This window comes from Protopterus annectens, chromosome 16.part0 (assembly GCF_019279795.1).
Source record: "Protopterus annectens isolate FY-2018-M chromosome 16.part0, PAN1.0, whole genome shotgun sequence".
NCBI classification, from domain to species: domain Eukaryota; kingdom Metazoa; phylum Chordata; order Ceratodontiformes; family Protopteridae; genus Protopterus; species Protopterus annectens.
Window position 1 is genome coordinate 327,044,406 of NC_056750.1, and position 18,865 is coordinate 327,063,270.

General features: G+C 37.2%; 1 protein-coding gene across 1 annotated transcript in view; it reads right to left on the reverse strand.

Annotated features, from left to right (window-relative positions):
- The window catches only part of LOC122790593 (centrosome-associated protein 350-like), a 289,372-nt gene extending 277,498 nt beyond the window's left edge, over positions 1 to 11,874 (reverse strand). The window contains exon 1 of the mRNA XM_044058120.1: positions 11,793 to 11,874. Within this exon, the coding sequence (XP_043914055.1) occupies positions 11,793 to 11,832 (40 nt within the window). The 5' untranslated portion in view covers positions 11,833 to 11,874. The remainder of the gene's footprint in view (positions 1 to 11,792) is intronic.
- Between the last annotated feature and the right edge of the window lie 6,991 nt (positions 11,875 to 18,865).

Genomic DNA, 18,865 nt, shown 5'->3' on the forward strand with positions numbered 1-18,865 from the left:
ATTGGGGATGTGTTTGTTTTTTTTTAGTTTGAAGGCTTTCAATAAAACAAAACATTTTGTAAGATGTGACATAGGCTCAAATGGATATGACAGGAAACAATGTATAAAAGATCAATCTACCAAACAGTGTATGCATGTAATACATAAGGTGGAACTAGAGACTTGACAAAAAAGCTGTTACACATAAAGGCAGGAATAATAACATTTTAACACAATGGTGTTTTCTGTAATGTCTTTAAATGCCAATTGTCTCATAGATAAATACAAAAAAGAAAGAGTAGTTAACTATATTAAAACTGTAGAATGCAAATAGCTATGCTTCAGAAGACACACACAGAAAAAACTGAACATGGGAATTTAATAAAGAAAAGTTTTCAGGATGGTTATTCAGTGGAATACCTGGGACAAAAGAAAAGTGGACTACTTATATTAAGTGCAAGAAGATCTCCAATAGTGATATAAGAGGATAGAAAAGATAATAATGGTAGATTTGTAGTACTAAGGGGCTACTGGCAAAGGAGAAGGATTACACTGAAATATATTTATATTCCACCTAAAACAGTTATAATTGAGCTTAAGAAAATTCTGGGAGAAAATCTGCTTTCAGCAAGGAATACTACTTATAGGTAGGGATTGGAATTTGATTTGCAGCAATGAAGATGTGTCTGGGGGATCGAGAAAGGAAAATATAACAAAGAAGGGTAGATTTTTGAAGACATCATGGAAGATATCACTTCAGTAGTAGGAGTTCGGAGTGAATTTATATATTATTCCCCAAGATACAAAAACTGGACAAGGCTAGACAGAATTTATATTTCATGGGAATATATGCATTCAATTAAAAGTCTTGAGATGCACTCAATAACCATTTCATCAGATCATGCACCGATAACTAAAATGAAAAGCATCTATATCATGTGGTCGAAAGCTAATAGTAGCGAATGACAGCAACTTCGAAAACACCAGAACTCGAAGTTGTTACTGTGGGGTCATACTACAGTGTAGATAGGGGTATTTGCCCTTTCCTCAATGTAGGGCGATCTCAGAGTTGGTATATATATTTATGTGGGGATGTAGGAGGTGCAGCCCCTCACAATTGCAACTTCAAGTTCTGGTGTTTTCGAAGTTGTGGTCATTAACTATTAGCTTTTGAACACATGATATAGACCCAAATAAAAACACAGGGTAATAAAATAAAATTGAGACATTGTACTTTCCCACCTACCTGTTGAAAAGGGAGGAATGCATAGTGGAAATTATTCCGGCACTATTAGAGAAGATAGAAATTTCTTCTGAAAATATATCTAGGGAGTGGGATAAAATTAAAGTGGAGTTTAAAAATAGGGTGGAAATAAAAGAAAAAGAAAAAGATATGGTTAAGAAGTAACAAGAATTATTTAGAGCACCTGATAAATGTTAAAGTATTGCAGAATAAGGGGAATCTCACAGAACAACAGGAGGAGCAACTGCAAAATGCTAAACAGAAAATAAAGGATTACTTCGATAACATGGAGAAGTTTAGAAGGATTGCTGTTAAGCAACTGCTTTTTCTGATAACTCTAAAGCACAAACACTTTTAGCATGACAGCTCGGCCAACAGAAATTAGAAAGGGCTCTTGTCAAGCTTAGGGAGGCTATAACAAGAAAGAAAGATAACAAGAGAACCTGTAGAGGTAGAAATATTTTGAAAATTCTATAGAAGTCTGTATAAAGCAGAAAAAAATATGGAAATCAAGAAGAGATACAAATGGAAATGTTTATGAAAGCATTAAACACGCCAAGGTTAGAAGCAGATGAGCCTCAATTACAAAATTGGGGATGTATAACCAAAACGCAGGAAAGTCCCCAGGAATAGATGGTATTCCTGTGGAAGTTTGGAAGCTAAGAGTGAAAAAATGGTAAAGATCTGGAAGGTTTTAACAGTATTTTAAAAGAAGTACCAACATACTAAAAGAAAGTGGTGGTGGCTGTAAATACCTAAAGAGGGTAAAGGCTCTCATCAGATCCAGCTTCATCTAGGCACATTTCAACCCTAAACCATGATTATAATGTGTTTATGTCTACAATGGCTAAAAAAATAGCAAAAGTGACGCCAAAATGGAAAGATATGGATCAATGTGGTATTGTGGTAGGGAGGCAAACATTTGACATCACTGACAGAACAGTGATGACTCAGAGGGAAGCAGAATATAAGAAAATGCCACTGTTGTTGGTGGGTCTTGATGCAGGGAAAGCATTTGACAGAGTAAGCCAGGATTTTATGAGCAGGGCAATGGAAGCATTTGCATTCCCTGATAAAATTATAAGGTTGATTAGGAGGATATATGAGGCATCAGATGTGAAAATTAAAGTGTGTGGGGGGTTCCTCTCTGATATTTCTGCTTGAGCAGAGGAACCAGGCAGGGGTGTCCTCTTTCTCCTTTTCTATTTGCATTATATTTAGAACCACTGGTAAAAAAATAAATAAATAAAATAAAAAATAAGGGACTCAGGAATTCAAGGATATAATTGGTATGGTAGTCAAGAACAGCTGGATCTATTTATAGAAATGTTATACCTGATAAAAACAAAAAAGGACATTTCAGTGTTGTGGAACATTTTGAGACAGTTTCATATCTTTTTGGGATACAAAATTAATGAAGTTAAAACAAAGGCAATAGCTATAGATTATGTACCCACACACAAACTGGTTCAGCAATATCCGTATTTATGGGGACATGATAAAATTAAGTACTTAGGATCATGGATTAAACATGATTCCAGTGTGGCAGCTAAGGATATGTGAGAAGAGAATAAATAAAAAATACAAAAAATGAGAAATGGGGAAGCTCTGTTTTATGGATAGTAAGATACAAGCAGTTAAAATGTCTTTAGTCCCTTTAGTCTTATACATGTCAGGCATACTTTTATCAACCAGAGGAGAAACTGTGGATAGTGATTAACAAAGAGCTGAAGGGATTTATCTTGTAGGGGAAGATGGTAAGAGACGAGTGGGATACGCTGATTCTTCCAAGAGGACAAGGCAGATTGGGATTACCTGATTTGAAGGGGTATTTCAGAGCTACACAATTAAGGCTTCTATGCATAGCACAAACAGAAACCTATACTTCAAAGTAGAAAGGGATGATGATAAAATGGGGGAGGGGGTAGCTCAAGAAACAAAGAGAGACTGAGATATTGGATGCAGACCTGTAAGGGGAATAACAATAATCATATAGAATATCATATTCATAAAGTAGCAGAAAGTATTCTAAGAACTAAGCCAATGTGGGACTGGAGAAAGGAGATTCTGCCAATAAGGATGGCTGCAATTTGGGATACAAGCAATAAGCAAGAGGGGGGTTGTAATTTAGTGGAGAAAACTGGCAAAGGAACCAAGGTACTGGGAGCAAATACCTAGAAAGGGAAAGGTAATAAAATGAGATGGTGCCAATAATTTCTTTGGCCTGCAGGTTAGAGATTGCCTTCCCTACCATGGACTGATATTAGAATATAGGCAAAGAGAAAGAAATAGGGGGGTCCTAAATGAAAGACCAGCATTGGTAAAGCTTTTAGTAGTACTTAGAACAAAAGCTTATGTTAAAAAAGGAACAATTAGTACAGCGCATAAACTACTGCATGATAACAATAATAATCAGAGGTTAGAAAGGATTGGGAAGAAGGACCGGATAAGCAATTCACAAGGAAGCAATGTGGGTTATATGTATTTCTACCAAATATGCAACAAAATCTAGAAGATTTAAGATTTTTTGTTTGGAAATTTTTACATGGATATTTTATAGTCCAAGTAGACTCCAGAGAATTTTTCCTCAGGTAGACAGAAAATTCTGGAGGTGTGATGGGGAAAAAAAAAGGTAATCGGAAAATTTTCTGGGAGTGTAATGAGTTGGCAGGCTAAGGATTCCCTGCAGACTACTCTGTCAGAGATACTCGGTGAGAAAATCAATGTGCCTAGGAAACTGATTTTTCTGAGCTATGATACACGATCGGAATTGTCTAGACATAGTAAGGCCTTGTTGAGTGTAATTATGGTGGCCAAAAAAGCAATTACTAGAAAATGGAAATCAAAGTCTAATCCAACTGTACTAGAAGTAATGATAAATAACAGAGATAAAACAAACAGAATTGGGATCTTAAGAAAAAAGTACAAGCAAATTACATAGAAAAAAATAGGAGTTGTGGGAACAATACATAGGGGGCAGGGGTTTAAAGAAGACAGGAATTAAATAAGTTATGTATTGTCTGACTGACAATGATTGGGTAGAATATAAGTGTTGTAAAATGTTTGCAACTAAAATTATGTCAATATGGTTTGTGATGTTTCTTGTTAAAAAAAATTCCTTGAATAAAAGTCTTTCCCAAAATTGTAAGGATGAACTGGCTCTATTACTCCCTGAGACAACGAGACAACATATGTTGAAGGACTGAGGTAAATACAGGCATCTGGTCTGGTTAATGAGGAATTATCTCTGGGAGAGAAGGATTTCCTCCGACTACCATCTGTAAGCTTAATGAATGATCCTCAAAAACCATCTGTCTGAAACTTTCTATTGCCAGAGAGAAGTGGAGATTCAGACTTTCTCAGAGGGAAAAGGAGCTGCCAGAGTGGGAGGATGGGCCATAGTTCTTTAAGCAGTCATTCTGGTTTGTTGGACTGCACTTTGTATTGAGGAGTTCCTATAATCTTTTTGGAATTCTCTTGCGATTGCTTCTTAAATGTCAGTTTACCAACATGTTACAGACTGTTTATTTTGTTTCTTGTCAAAATTAGATGAGGGTTAGAGAATCCTTGAAAAAATTGGGAAAGGAAGGATGAAAAATCAAATGTCAAATGCACCCCTCTCAGCATAAATTTAAAAAAAAACTCTGCAGAAGTGGGACTAAAAATTTAATTTCTAGCCAAAGGAGAATTTAAAATTTCATTTTTCACCATCTGGGAGGCTCTAAGAATGCAACCAGGCAAATCTCCTCAAAATAGTACCACTAGCCATAGCCCTGGAAGAAGGAAGCATCAACAAAGTCATACACAGACTGAAAATAATGAGTTCTGACTTGTAAGATGGAAGAAACTAAACCATTTAAAGCAAACCTTTTCTCAGAAGAAGAAACTGCAGATAACAATTCCTTATACTTTCACATTGCAGAAGCATATACTTTTCTCTGTACTTGTGTATTTTCCCATTCTTGTCAGAAAGTGTAGGATTGGATTTAACTAGATGTTTAGTAGCAGTATGATTAATGCTAAAGCTACTAGATCAGGTTTGGGATGAGGGTATACAAATTTAAAAGAATGAGCGACTTTATACAATATATCTGCCATTAAAGGACAGCAGGCTGACTATCAGGTAAATTGCAGGCAGTGAAGCACTCATATCCTCCTATGCTGACAGTATTGGATGTATGGGTGCAGGTTCTGGAAATGCCATTTATAACAGCTCGTAGTATATTCTGGGGGACTGAGAAACCTCAGTGTTCTCCCAATGAAACCACTGACACATTCTGGAAATAGTCTCAAAGAAAGAGAAATCTCCACAGGCAAAATCAGATACTGTGCTCTCCTCTGAATCAGGAATCCGAAGAGAAAACCCTGCATCTGTCCCTTTATCTTCCTGTCCAGATTCATGATCTTAATTATATTCAGGAAAAGAGGCATCCTTTTTCTTTTACCAGAAAATACCTTACAAAAAGGATCAATAGCCTAATTAGACCCTGAGCCAGATCTAGTAAACTACTCCTGTGTGAAGGGAAATATGAGAAGGAGTAGACACATGTTTATGTTTCAGTTTCTTTTTGATAGGAAAAATAGGACCAATGGAGTTGTTAATGACAGCAGCAGCTTCCCCACTGTTGAGCACAGCATTTTGATTAAACAGGGAAGGCTTCCCTGTTCCCTCTCCCAGGGCTGACAAGAGTAGCTCTTCCTTGCCCACTGAGGAGACCCCAACACCCATAGAGGACGTGGCTAACCCCTCGTCTATAGTGACAGTAGTTGCTACACCACAGGGATCCGGCGTACAAGATGAGTGGTCTAAGGTACAACAAATGGCAACAGCAGAGTTGCCCATCAGCAGCTGAGGCAAATTAAAACCCTACTGTTGTGGCAAAGGGTGTTTTGCTTGGCTTTTTTCTTTCTGTGGCTGGGAGAAACACCAACCGTGGGACCAGTACTTTGTTCCATGGTCAAGCTGAAACTGGTCCCCATTTTTGGCAGAAAATTACCAGCATGAGCTGGTAACTAGCACTTTAATACTAATACACTTTTCCTGCCCAAACAATTAAAATAAATACAGTTTCTCCTCAGAAAAAAATGGTTTTCAACTACTTTTAACCACTTTTAAATTGACATGAGAAAAGGGCAGTTAAGCCTTGTGGCGGTACATTAAAATACAAACTCCTAGATGAAACATAACTTTCCTAAGTAGGAAATACAATTAAATAATACATTTAAAAATGAGGAACCCTTTTCCCCAAAGGGAATTGATCTGCCCATGCAAGTATTAGCACAATCAGACCGCTAAGCCTTGAAAGTCTGCAGTGGAGCATTGCTTAGTGCTCAAACATGTGTATTTAAGCAGCTCAGCTCAAGCTGCCTAATGGTTTGAGCATGTAGAAGTGGTCTTGAAGCTTTGGAAGCTTATTTCCTTTGAAGGATATGATGCATATAAATTTGGTTACTGCAGCAAGGATCAAGATGATAAAACATCAACATTTATTAAAAAAACACAGTCTCTGTCAAACTACACAAACAGTGAGCTGCAAACATACACATTAAACAATACATACATGTGAAATACACTGCAGAGGCATTTCAGATGAATGCTTGTTTTTAAAATCTTTATTAACTTCACACATTGCATCGTGAGGAGTACACATTAAATTATAAAAAAAAATTAAAAAAAACAATTACAATATTTTTTCCTTGTACACATTATATAAACGTGATTTTTGTCTTAATTATTCAGTTTAACATTACAAAGACTGCTCAACTCCTGTCTTTCCTGAAATATCTCTTTTCCTGAACATTATTCTGAATGTATTGCTCCTCCCAGGGCCAGATCCAGCTCAAGCCAGCATAGGCAGCTGCCTAGGTTCAAGTGCTGGGGGGGGGGGGGTGCAGCCCAACCATAAAGCATTAAAAACACACATAAACCCTAACTAATTACTGCTGCCTGGTTGCTCTGTTTGAAACATCTGCAGAAAAACAAATTCCAGCTACTCAAATGCACAACTTGCAACATCTCCAGTACTCCGGTGTCTTTCATTGGCTCAGATCACATCCAGTGTAAGCAGACCTTAAACTAGGGTTCACTGTTAATTGACCACATAAAAATGACATCTCTGAAGTTGTAATGTCCTTGTTAATCTTCCCTCATGTTTCTCTAATATAACAATTTAAATTATCCACTAAAAACACTCACAGAAACAGACACATATGGCTTCAACATAAGAAAAACATGTTCACAATTTTTCAAGTTTGTAGTTGCACACACAGCAATAAAACAAATGACAGATTGAAAGGGACTGTAAAATCACATAAGAAGTGTACTGGGAATAATAGGAATAACAATCTAATAATGCTAAACTATATATATATATATATATATATATATATATATATATATATATATATCTGTATGGATCTAGGACTATTGAACTAAAGTTCAATAGTCCAAATCCACAATGCCCGAACATACTTTAATGAAAGCGCTTTCATGGAAAAAGTGCTTTCGTTAAAGTCTGTTCAAAAAAAAAAAAAAAAACACTAAATCTTCTTTTATAATGGGGGGCAAGCCCCCCCTGCACCCCCCACACCCCCCTACCTTTATATTCTCACTCAGAGGTTGCACTACAGTGGGGGAAAGGAAATTCTCCCTTAACAGCACCGTAGTGCAACCGGCGCTGCCAGCATACATAACTGAAAGTGCTGCTTCGGTGAACAGCACTTTCAGTTATGTATGTTCTGTGATTTCTGCTTCAGCAGAAAGTGCCGTCGGGGATCTGTACGGATCCCATATACACACACACACACACACACACACACACACACACACACACACACACACACACACACACACACACACACACACACAATATTGGTCTACTTCAGTAGTCAGACATTTCACTTAACCGATTCCCACTTGGCCAACACGAAAGGACCGACAACTTCAGAAGACCAACATCCGAAACATGACTTTTTGCACAAGGTAAGTAACCTCTTGACCACCCCAAATAAAAAAACTAAACAAAACAAAATTAAACCCACTGATGTGGAGGGGGCTTTGCCCCCCACACCCCCTAACTAAATATACCAACTCTGAGATCGCACTACAGTGGGGGTAAGGGGCAATGTTCAACAGGATGACCAAGTGGTTACTTACCTTGCATGAAAAGTCAGTGTTCAGGATGTCAGTCTTCTGAAGTTGTCGGTCCTTTCGTCTTGGTCAAGTGGGAGTCAGGTAAGTGAGAGATTAGTCTACTGAAGTAGACCAATATATATATATATATATATATATATATACACACACACACACACACACACACACACACACACACACACACACACACACACACACTCACACACACACACACACACACACACACACACACACACACACACACACACACACACACACACACACGACAATATCACTGCGTAAATCTTGGCCAAAGAACCAAAGAATTTTATAACCCCACAATACCTATGACTGACATTGTTGGCTATGGATCAACAAACAAACATCCAAAAGACAGCATGTGTGTCCATGAATAGTCCTAAATTAATAATACTGTTAATATTAAGAAAACATACAGTTAGGTTATCCTCTCTCATTTTTTGTGGACCAACCTCTCTACAGTTTTCTTTTTTAACTCTTTTATCAAGAGCATTAGAAGCATCGACAGTGTTGCCACTAAGCTCATTTCCTATAAAAGTCAAGTCTGTGTGGCCACGTTTATCCCATTTGTCATCAGTAACATTAGTACTGTGCGTGATTTGTTCAACTATGTCACTCTAACAATTTAATTTAAGGGCAATCAAACCAAAAAAGTTCAGTACTCTTACATTTTCTACAGAATGTTTCAAAGTTATGAACAAACTCCCAGCACTGAGCACATTTTCTCTTTGGACGTTTGTATTAAATGTTCATAACAGCCACAATGAAAAGTCTTTGTCCGTCCCTTATAATACACAAAGGCCCTGTAACTACAGCTAGTAAGCACATTAGAAAAGTGCACAAACTACGTTGCAGACACTTTCAGTACTGCCCTGATTACTGAAGCACCTGTCCATACCTTCTTGTCATCATACATTTTTATAACATCCAAGACAGAATGACGTAATGTAGAACAGTGAGACTGAATCAGAGCCAACTCCACATCAAAAGTCCTAAATTGCAGAATAATGTACCTTTTTGGCTGTATATTTAAACTTACCATATCAAACTGTGCCGAAGGAAAGCAAAGGTTTTAACAAAAAGAAATCATCAGCAAATGGAAATGTTTTAAAAGTCACACCTCAAAATGTATCAATACCAATGTGTATCAAGGCCTGGATTTCTTTAGCAGTAAATCAAAGAGGAGACAATATTGTCCCAAATCTCATACCTGTTAATTACTTTATTGTTTCTTGAAGATATTCGTACTACTGGCAAGTTTCCTTGCACATTGTGAAACAGAAGACTCAGTACCCGAAGCAGACTTAGCCACCTGAGAATATGTTTTTGGGAAAATACTATTTCAAGAAGCAGCAAGTTCTGTACATGCAGATGGATTCACTGTAGTGTAAACTGTACCATATCTTGAACCCTGACCTTTATCCACAGGGAGGAAGGCCTCTCCTCCTTCTGTAGCACACCTATCAATAATTTGACTCCAAGATGCAGCGTTGCAAGTAGCAGGTTCATTTTCTTGCAACAGCTTAAGCAGTTTTTCATCCAATAATCCTCCTCCTTCAAGTTCGGTAATTAGAGCATTGTCTTGAGCAGAAATCTGTTAAGTAGATTCCATTCTTTCCCGTGCTGTAATGTGACTAACCTCTGGCCTATCGTCCACAGGAAGTATCAAAAAGAGTATGGGAAGTTCCTAGATGCCCTGGGCAAATTTCCTTACTCATATAAATACCACCGCCAGTCTCCCTTGTAAAGAGCCTATAGCCTAGTGGGATTAAACTGGTCAAAAGATAAACTAAAAAAAACATCAAACTTATGATGTACTTCATTCTATAATGCTGTTAGAAAGGTTTGTCAATGCTCTAGTAATACACAAATCTCATGTACTTGTATTACGTTCCAGCATAAATGTTTACTTACGAGTTCTTTTGCAATACTGCAGGAATAAACAAAAATGTTCATTATTGCTCTTAAATTATCAATCAGTGAAATATCAGTAAGTAAGGCATTGCTCACATTTGAGTAACTGGTTTGTAATACTAAAAACATTTACATTTTTCTTAGGTAACCTTTTAATGTTAAATCACAGTTTCTTTAGTAAGGTGTCACTGTACAGCCTCTAGTCTGTAAATGGTCAGCCTATAGTAAGTTGTAAAACTAAACCATGAGCTGTATTCAGTTATACATTTCAAAAACAACTAAATAACTTTCCCTTTTGTATAGGATATCAAATGCTGAAAGTTCTGAAAAGGAGTGCAAAGTTTCTTTAAGTCACATTTAGCCAAAAAATTGGTCGCATTACTTCTCTTAAAGCACTGTGGCTTAGCATAAACTATTTTCTGTTACTGTCTATGTAGAGGTTGCATGTTGGGGGGAGTTTTCTCTGGGTAATTCATCTATGTAGTCACTTCAGATGATAACATCCTCTGAACAATCATACCACAAAATCAGGTGAAACACTGCACTAAGGATCAAGCAGAAATATAAAATGTCATTGTCAGAGAGGGCATTGTCAGGTACAATTCATTTTCCTAAATTAGTTGCCTCAGTTGCTTAGTCAACAGTGGGGTAATTTAGGTACTATATACACGTTGTTTGAAATCAGGCAAGTGTTTTTGAATTAATGGGGGGAGGTTATGTGTGTGTGTTTATTTGATGCACATGACTGTGATGATTATATATTTGTATGTCATGTATTTCTTTTTGAATGATGAAGTCTAAAATTTTACAAGACTAAACAGTAAACGTATTAAATGAAATGTGGAATGAAATGGTGTTGACATTTTTTCTTTTAGTTTTAAGTTATTTTCACATTGAATGGGATTGTATTCTTTGGTAAATTCAAGACTTGCAGGATTTACATTTCCTTTATGCAAGTCAGTCCATCTGATGGCAAAACATGTTTTGAACGCCTTAATAAATTTTTGCTTTATTTTTCTCATGTAATGCAAATTGATGTCCTTCTTGCAGTATATTATAGTTTTACGTCTAACCTGCATCTATTACCTCATAAGATACCTTCTGGTTAAGATAAGACAGAATAATTATACATCCTCCTGCAAAAAGTACAGTTGTGTTTAAATTAAAAAAAAAAAAATCACTTAACTGTAATAGAGTGATGACATCAGCTGACATCTGCAACTGTGCCTTCGTTATACAACTTTATTTAGTTTGGTCATTGACACGAAGTACATTAGAAAGCATTCAAACACATCCCAATAGTGTCCAATCCAGCATGAAAAGAATGGATCAGACATATCTAAAGAAGGTATATTTTACAAGTGTTAAGTACAAAATCATTTAATTGCAACTTTTTTCTGTCCTGATATCAAAACGCAGACACTTTCATTCTTTCCACCTCAAAGAAAGACATAAATATTCATATAATCACACAGTAAACCTCACCTGGTGATAGATTCTTTTCATACTTCATTGCTTGCAGCATTGCATCCTGACGGTCTGTGGAACTCACTTTGCCTTCAATCTGCCTTAGCTGGAAAATACATGATTAGTGTTGTTATGTATGATACAGTTAAGTATTTTTTCAAAAATGTTAAAAGAAAATGGGCCAATATGAAATAAATCTCCAGATATGAACACAGGACTGAAATCTACAGATGAGAGAAAATAAAATGATTATTAACTTTGTATACAATATGCTGCAGTGGTGGTGCTGCGGTAGCGTTGTCGCCTCACAGTAACACATTGTCCTGTTCGATTCTCAGCTAGAGCATCTTCTGTGTGGAGACATGTGTGAGTGGGCATACTTTCGTTGAAGGTTGTGCGCCAGAGCTGGCATCTCAGCACGTAAAAATCTACTTCCAATCATTAGCAGACCGAAGTTCCGCTGTGGCGACCCCTAACCGGGAAAAGCTGAAAGACACAACAACAACAACATTAACTTTGTATACAATATCACCATTATCTACATGGCATAGTTTTGCACATAATACAGATAATCCCATTTTGGATTTCAAAACTGAAAACTTTTCTTGTAAGAGGCATAGTTATGTTAATTGTGTAGTGGTTAAATAAAATGGTGGCCACATATTAATTTTATATGCAGTTTTTAAATTGTATGAAATAGACAAAAAGAAGTAAATGTGGTTGTACAAGTCTACACGAAATCCTGCTGCACAAGTAACCCTATTCTGATAAACCTAAACATTATTTTTCCTAACGTGATGCCCCACCTATGGCCCAGTCATCAAGGATCCTCAATCCTCACCACTAGCACCACTGGAGGATGTACATTGGGAGGATTACAAGTACACACAAACTATTTCCAGATGCAGCTCTCTGCATCAAGTGTAATTTCCCTTAAGAGCACACAGAGACCACAGTCAGTCTGGGGTTGTTTTCTCCCTCTTTCTCCAGACCCCCAGTAAGACTTTCCACTGGCACAGCTACAGAGTTGATATCTCAGCTGAGTGACCAAGCCAAGACCTCCATCACCCTCTGTCTAACCAGTGCTTTGTGTCCCTGCCCCAAGTATCTGACACACACACTATTTGAGCTGTGAGTTACACACAACACACACTCACCTGGGAAAGGCTGGCACACATTTACTAGCTATGCCCCCTTCTACCCGGACCATAATAAGGTAGTGTCCCCTGCCACCAATCACTTCTTATCAGCTACTTTACGGCCCTTAAAGGGTGTGCAATCTTACTGTGAATTGTTACTATCAATACAAATAGTAGTTTGATCAAGAGCAATGCTACTAGGAGTGGCCTACACAGTGTCACCAAATAAATATGCAAGCACTCTCAGAACTTAAATATGTCTCACAAACATCAGCCACAATGAAATGTTTAAATATATTTAATAATAAATAATAAAAAAACAAGACAATACTATGGTAAACTCTCAGTTAACCAGAACTCTCAAGCAATTAGAAAAAAAATGAAGAAATACAGTACAGTAAGAACAATTCAGTTTTTCATGTATTGCACTTTGTTTTATTCCTGCAGGAATGTACCTTACTTTTTTTTTTTTTTTTTGTTAGAGTTTAGAGTTTTAAAAAGGAAGATAGAAATAAATTCCCTTTCTCCCCAACCTGACGTCAAAGCAAACAAGTCAAATTGCTAAAATGTCAACACTTGCTCCATACTACTCAGTCAGTTTGCATATGATTGCAAATTTTCTCTCCATTCTCTCACATACACAATCTCTTCAGCTTTCATACATCTTTCTGGTCTCTCACACACAGATGCTTCTGCTTTCATACACGCATTCACTCTCTCTCTCTCTATTCAGTTCCAATCTATTCAGCGAAAATCGTTCTGCATGCCATAATTTCTAGTGGAAATATAAGTTTTAAATATTATTCCAGCCAGGCTTTTAATTACTTTATTTCAATATTAAAATCTAATCAACACAGTGTTTATGGTATGGTATGATACAGTGCATCTACTTCATTTGCCCTAACTTCCGATTGACCGGCACCCATTTGCCCGAGACCAAATGACCGAAATTTAATTTGACCGACACTTCATTTGACCAAGTATTATTGGCAAGAAAATGGGATATGCCCCCTTCCCCACTGTAGTGTGACCCTAATGTTAGAATATATAGTTAGGGGGGGTGTGGGGGCACAGTCCCACAATGGGGGGTGTGGGGGTGAAGCCCCCCACTTAATTTCATATTATATTTAGTTTTGCCTTAACATTGCTTCTCCCCCCACACCCCACATTGTGGGGGGCTGTGCCACACCCCCCCAACTATATATTCTAACTCCAGGGTCGCACTACAGTGGGCAAGGGGGCATATCCCATTTTCTTGCCAATAATACTTGTTGGTCAAATGAAGTGTCGGTCAAATGGTCTCGGGCAAATGGGTGTCAGTGTTTGATCAGATCTGACCACGATGAATAACAATACTGCAAGAATAGGACAACTGTTTGCAATATACTGTTAAGGCAAAATGTTGGCTAGGATGAAATACAGAATGCAGAAATGTTAAACAAATGAGAAACCCATTTAATAACCGATTAGTCAGTAGTGTGCATGTTAATAACCATAATGAGTAATTATAAGGTATAAGTGTAGTAGTGAGACCAGCATGGATGGTTCTCAATATGAGGTAGTACTTCATGGGAAATGTCTACAATATGGAAAAATCACATAATGCCCTTATCTTACCCCCTCCCCCAGTTAAAATCAATTGTGATTCACTCAGCTTCTTTGAAAATAAGAAATAAATGAAAAGAAATGTAGCTGCATTGTACCATAATGTGGTATTTGCTGTATTACTGCATAACGTTTCACATATGGACATATATACCCACATGATACCTTGCTTACACTTCTTGTCTTGTAACCATATCTTAGTTGCAGCATGTTCCAAAAATACAAACACTGTGTATGTAGATGCGTGTATTTATATATATATATATATATATATATATATATATATATATATATAATTCACACACACACACACACACACACACACACACACACACACACACACACACACAAAACCCCTTTTTCCCATTTTTGCACATGGGGTCAGGGTGTCACTTCAATAATGACAATCATCTAGAGCCAAAGTTTACACCACTGGGAGGCTAGCCCGGTCTCAGTATTTTATCCACACCACACACTCACACCTATGGCCAATTCAGAGTCTCCAATCATGCTACTGTATGTTTTTCACATGTGGGAGGAAACCCCCATGAACTAAGGGAGAACATGTAGACTCAGAACTTAAACATTTGATTTACTAAAGCTTAGTGAAATAAATTAACTTCTCTTATACAGTACAACTTTAAGGCATTCAGCCACTCTCACAATACTAATTGGTTACGTGGAACAGTGCTGCTACACTGGCAGGGTTAGTCTTGGGTGAAGTGGCACCCTAGGCAAAGAGCGTCATGGGGTCATCCTGCTGCCCACTAACACACTCCTGTGACACGTCTCCCAGTGGGTCCCCAGACCAAACTCTCATCCAGACTATTTTTTCTTCCTTTTCACACAATTTGCCTTACTTTTCATTTTTTCTGCATTTATTCAACACATCTTAAGTAGGCAAGTTTGTACTGTAATAACTGTGCTGGAAATATTTGCCAGGGATCTGCGAGCTACTAGACCATTAAAAACCATAAGGGGTCCTAGATGCTCTAAGGTGCATTTCAGAATTTTTTAAACAAAATGTTTCATCCAATGATGGCCTGAAAAATAATCCTGATTAAGGAAATTAATTCAGTGTTACATGTCAGCTTTTCTTTCTCTTGTATCCTTACAATGCATCTTAACGGACGAACACTATAAAGTAATAAATGTGGAGGAAATAATTAATCTGAAGTTCTGGGGGCTTAGCTGTAAAGGGTCTAGATGTTGGAGGTGCATTTTTCAAACCTTTCGATCAAATTATGGCCTGAACAAACCTTTATTAAGCAAAGAACTTCAATGGTATTTTAAACTGTGCTTTTTCCTGTATTTTTCAACAGGGTCTATGTGACCAAGACTACAATTGGAGAAAGTGACTATACCACCATAAGTTATGAGGGTTCCAGATGCTTTGAATTTTACATTTTTTTTCCCAGACTTTTGATCCAATAATGTCCTGAACAAAAATCTTAAGGAAAGAAATTCAGTCTTACATTTTTTTTTTTTTTTAGCAAATTCATAGGTTCATAAGTACTAAGTTAGCTGCCCCTGTGGGCAATTACATGCCTAGCCAGTTTCCCTTTTTGTGCTAGAAATTCCTTACCCCATTTTGTTACAGACTGGCCTTACCCATTCCATGCTTGATAATTACATATTACCCCTAAAGAGAATAACTGGGATCATACTATAGATATTAGACAACATCACCGAATCACCTATGGACATTTTACACCATCCAGTAGCTACTAGCCCTGCCACAATATGCAGTCTGTGATCCATGTTCTCCTGTTTTGAGGATACTGTGCACCACAGTAGATGCCCAAAGTGATTGGTCTATACAACTCTTTCCCCTATAGAGCTCCATGCAAAGTCTGTGCTGCTGCCCACAGCTCCATTCATTGGAATGTTTGAGATGGAAACACTTGGTATGTTTTTCAGAGGTGGGAAGAACCCCACAGAGACACAGGGAGGAAATGCAAACTCCAAACAAGCATTGTCCTTAGGTCAGGACCAAACTTTGTAAATTATATATAAGGTAAAAAAATCCAAATATCACCACCATGACATAAAATTAAACAAATATGTTTAATAAAATCCATGAGTTCACACACAAACACGAAGTAGCAACTTAAAACACAGTCCTCAAAATCCATTTACATATGATAAGCGCTTTCAGCATTGCCTTCTTCAGATCATAAATCATTAGGGATATCCTTTTCATTAATAAATCTCTGTTAACCAATTGGAGCTCTCAAATACATCAACGCCCTCCTTTAGAACCTATTAGCTACTTTTCAATCAATGGATGAGGATGGATACCCACCTTAATTATAACCAATTATAGGGTGCCTACCCTTTAGGATAGGTCTTATCGGAACTACAGCATTCAAGCCAGGAGGTCGATCCACTCAAATTTATTATCCATTTAACCTCATTTTTCTCAGTATGATTTCTAATATCCCCTCTCTTCATCCCTTGAAAAGTACACTCAATCACATTAAAATTAAAGCAATGTGTTGGAAACTCTATTACATGGCTGGCCAATGCATTTCTGGAATTATTGTTTCGTATGTCCTTCAAATTTCTTAAAACTCTACTTTTAAAAAAATTGATCAGTTTTGCCAACGTAGTATGCTGAACAGTAAAAGCAGGTAGCTAAATAAACTACATGCTGTGTATTGCAATTCGCATGGCATGAAAATGTATACTCCAAACCCGAGTTAGGATGTTTATTTGTGTCAATAACACAGCAGGCAGCACAATTCCCACATCTGAAAGTTCTTTTCTTATTGCTTAAATTCTCTCTTGGGCAGCCATCTTTTGAACATAGCAGTCTCTAAGTTCTTTTTATTGCTGAATGTGAACCTTGGTTTTTCTCCCACTATATCATGCACTTTCTCATCTTGAGTTAATACTGACCCAAATTTTCCGATTATATCACATATCTGTGTACAATCATTAGAATAAGTCAGAACAAAGCTAACCTTACCATTCACATCCTTATTAATTCCATTTCTTGAACATTTTTCACTACAGTACGTCTTCCCTTTGTTCTTTCTTAAGTCACATAACTTTTCTGAACCCAACAGATTATCTTCTATGGTATAGCCTCTGTTTACCAAATAGTTTTGTAAATTGTTCTTCTCTTTGTCAAAATCTGCATCATTTGTACATAGTCTAGAAATTCTTGTCATTTCATTCTCCATGATATTTTTGTAATGTGTCTCAGATGCATGCTGCTTTTATATAAGTAGTGATTTCTCCCTGTAGTTTTCCGATGGACTGATATTTCTATTTCTTTTTTCTCATTTAACAAAATCTTGACATCCAAAAAGTATATACTCTTTTCAGAATGCTGCATGGTAAATTTCAAAAAAGTGGTGGTTTGATGTAAATAATTAATCAAGAGGTGAAGTTGATCCATACCTCCTTTCCATAGCATCCACAAAACGCCCGTAGTAAATGTTTTGAAACCACGGGTTAACTGAATGAAATATATTCTCCTTCTCCCACTATTAAAGTACCAGATTGGAGTAACTGTTCACACAGGGGGTGCCCATGGCTACTCCCCAGCACTGCCAGTATATCTCTTTCCCATAGACAAATATATTAGTTTCCAAAATTAGCTGAAGAAGCGAGCATATTAAGTCTATATTCATGTTCGTAACATTAGATCTTATTCCCATAGAGCTAATGACTTCAATACCATGACTATTTGGGATGGAGGTAAATAAATTACATGCATCCAAGGTGACCAACATTATATCTTGATTTTCCTTGACTATGCTTGCTACTGAATTTAAATTACAAAGGAAATCACCTGTGTCCCTGATTACTGTGGCTTGAGATGAGCTATTGAGTTCATTTTCCACGAACATTGATAAGGGTTTGGTGACCCACCCCCTTCCTGCCACAATATGGTATAGTGGTGGATTTTTGTCATCTTTGTGAATTTTGGGTAGCCCACTAATAGGTGGTATAGTTGGGCAAGGTGTATCAAAAAATTCATAGAGTTCTTGTTTCAGGTGTCCTCCCATTAACATATCAAAAAGGTCATCCTTTACACCTTTGATTTCCCTCTCCATTTCAGTTGAGCTTATTCTTTTATAGGTCTTAGTATCTTTCAACATCTGATTCGTTGCTTCTTGATACCATACAGAGTTTAATACCACTACAGCGCCTCCTTTATCAGCTGGTCTGATCACCAGATCCTCTCTTTTTTGTAATTCAAATAAGGCTTCTCTTTCTTTAGCTGTAATGTTATAAAACTGCTTGACATGTTGATTCCCTTGCCTTATTTTCTCCACCTCGTTTTTACAGAGTCTTATAAAAAGATCTACTGCCAGAAGGTTGATAGGGACAAAA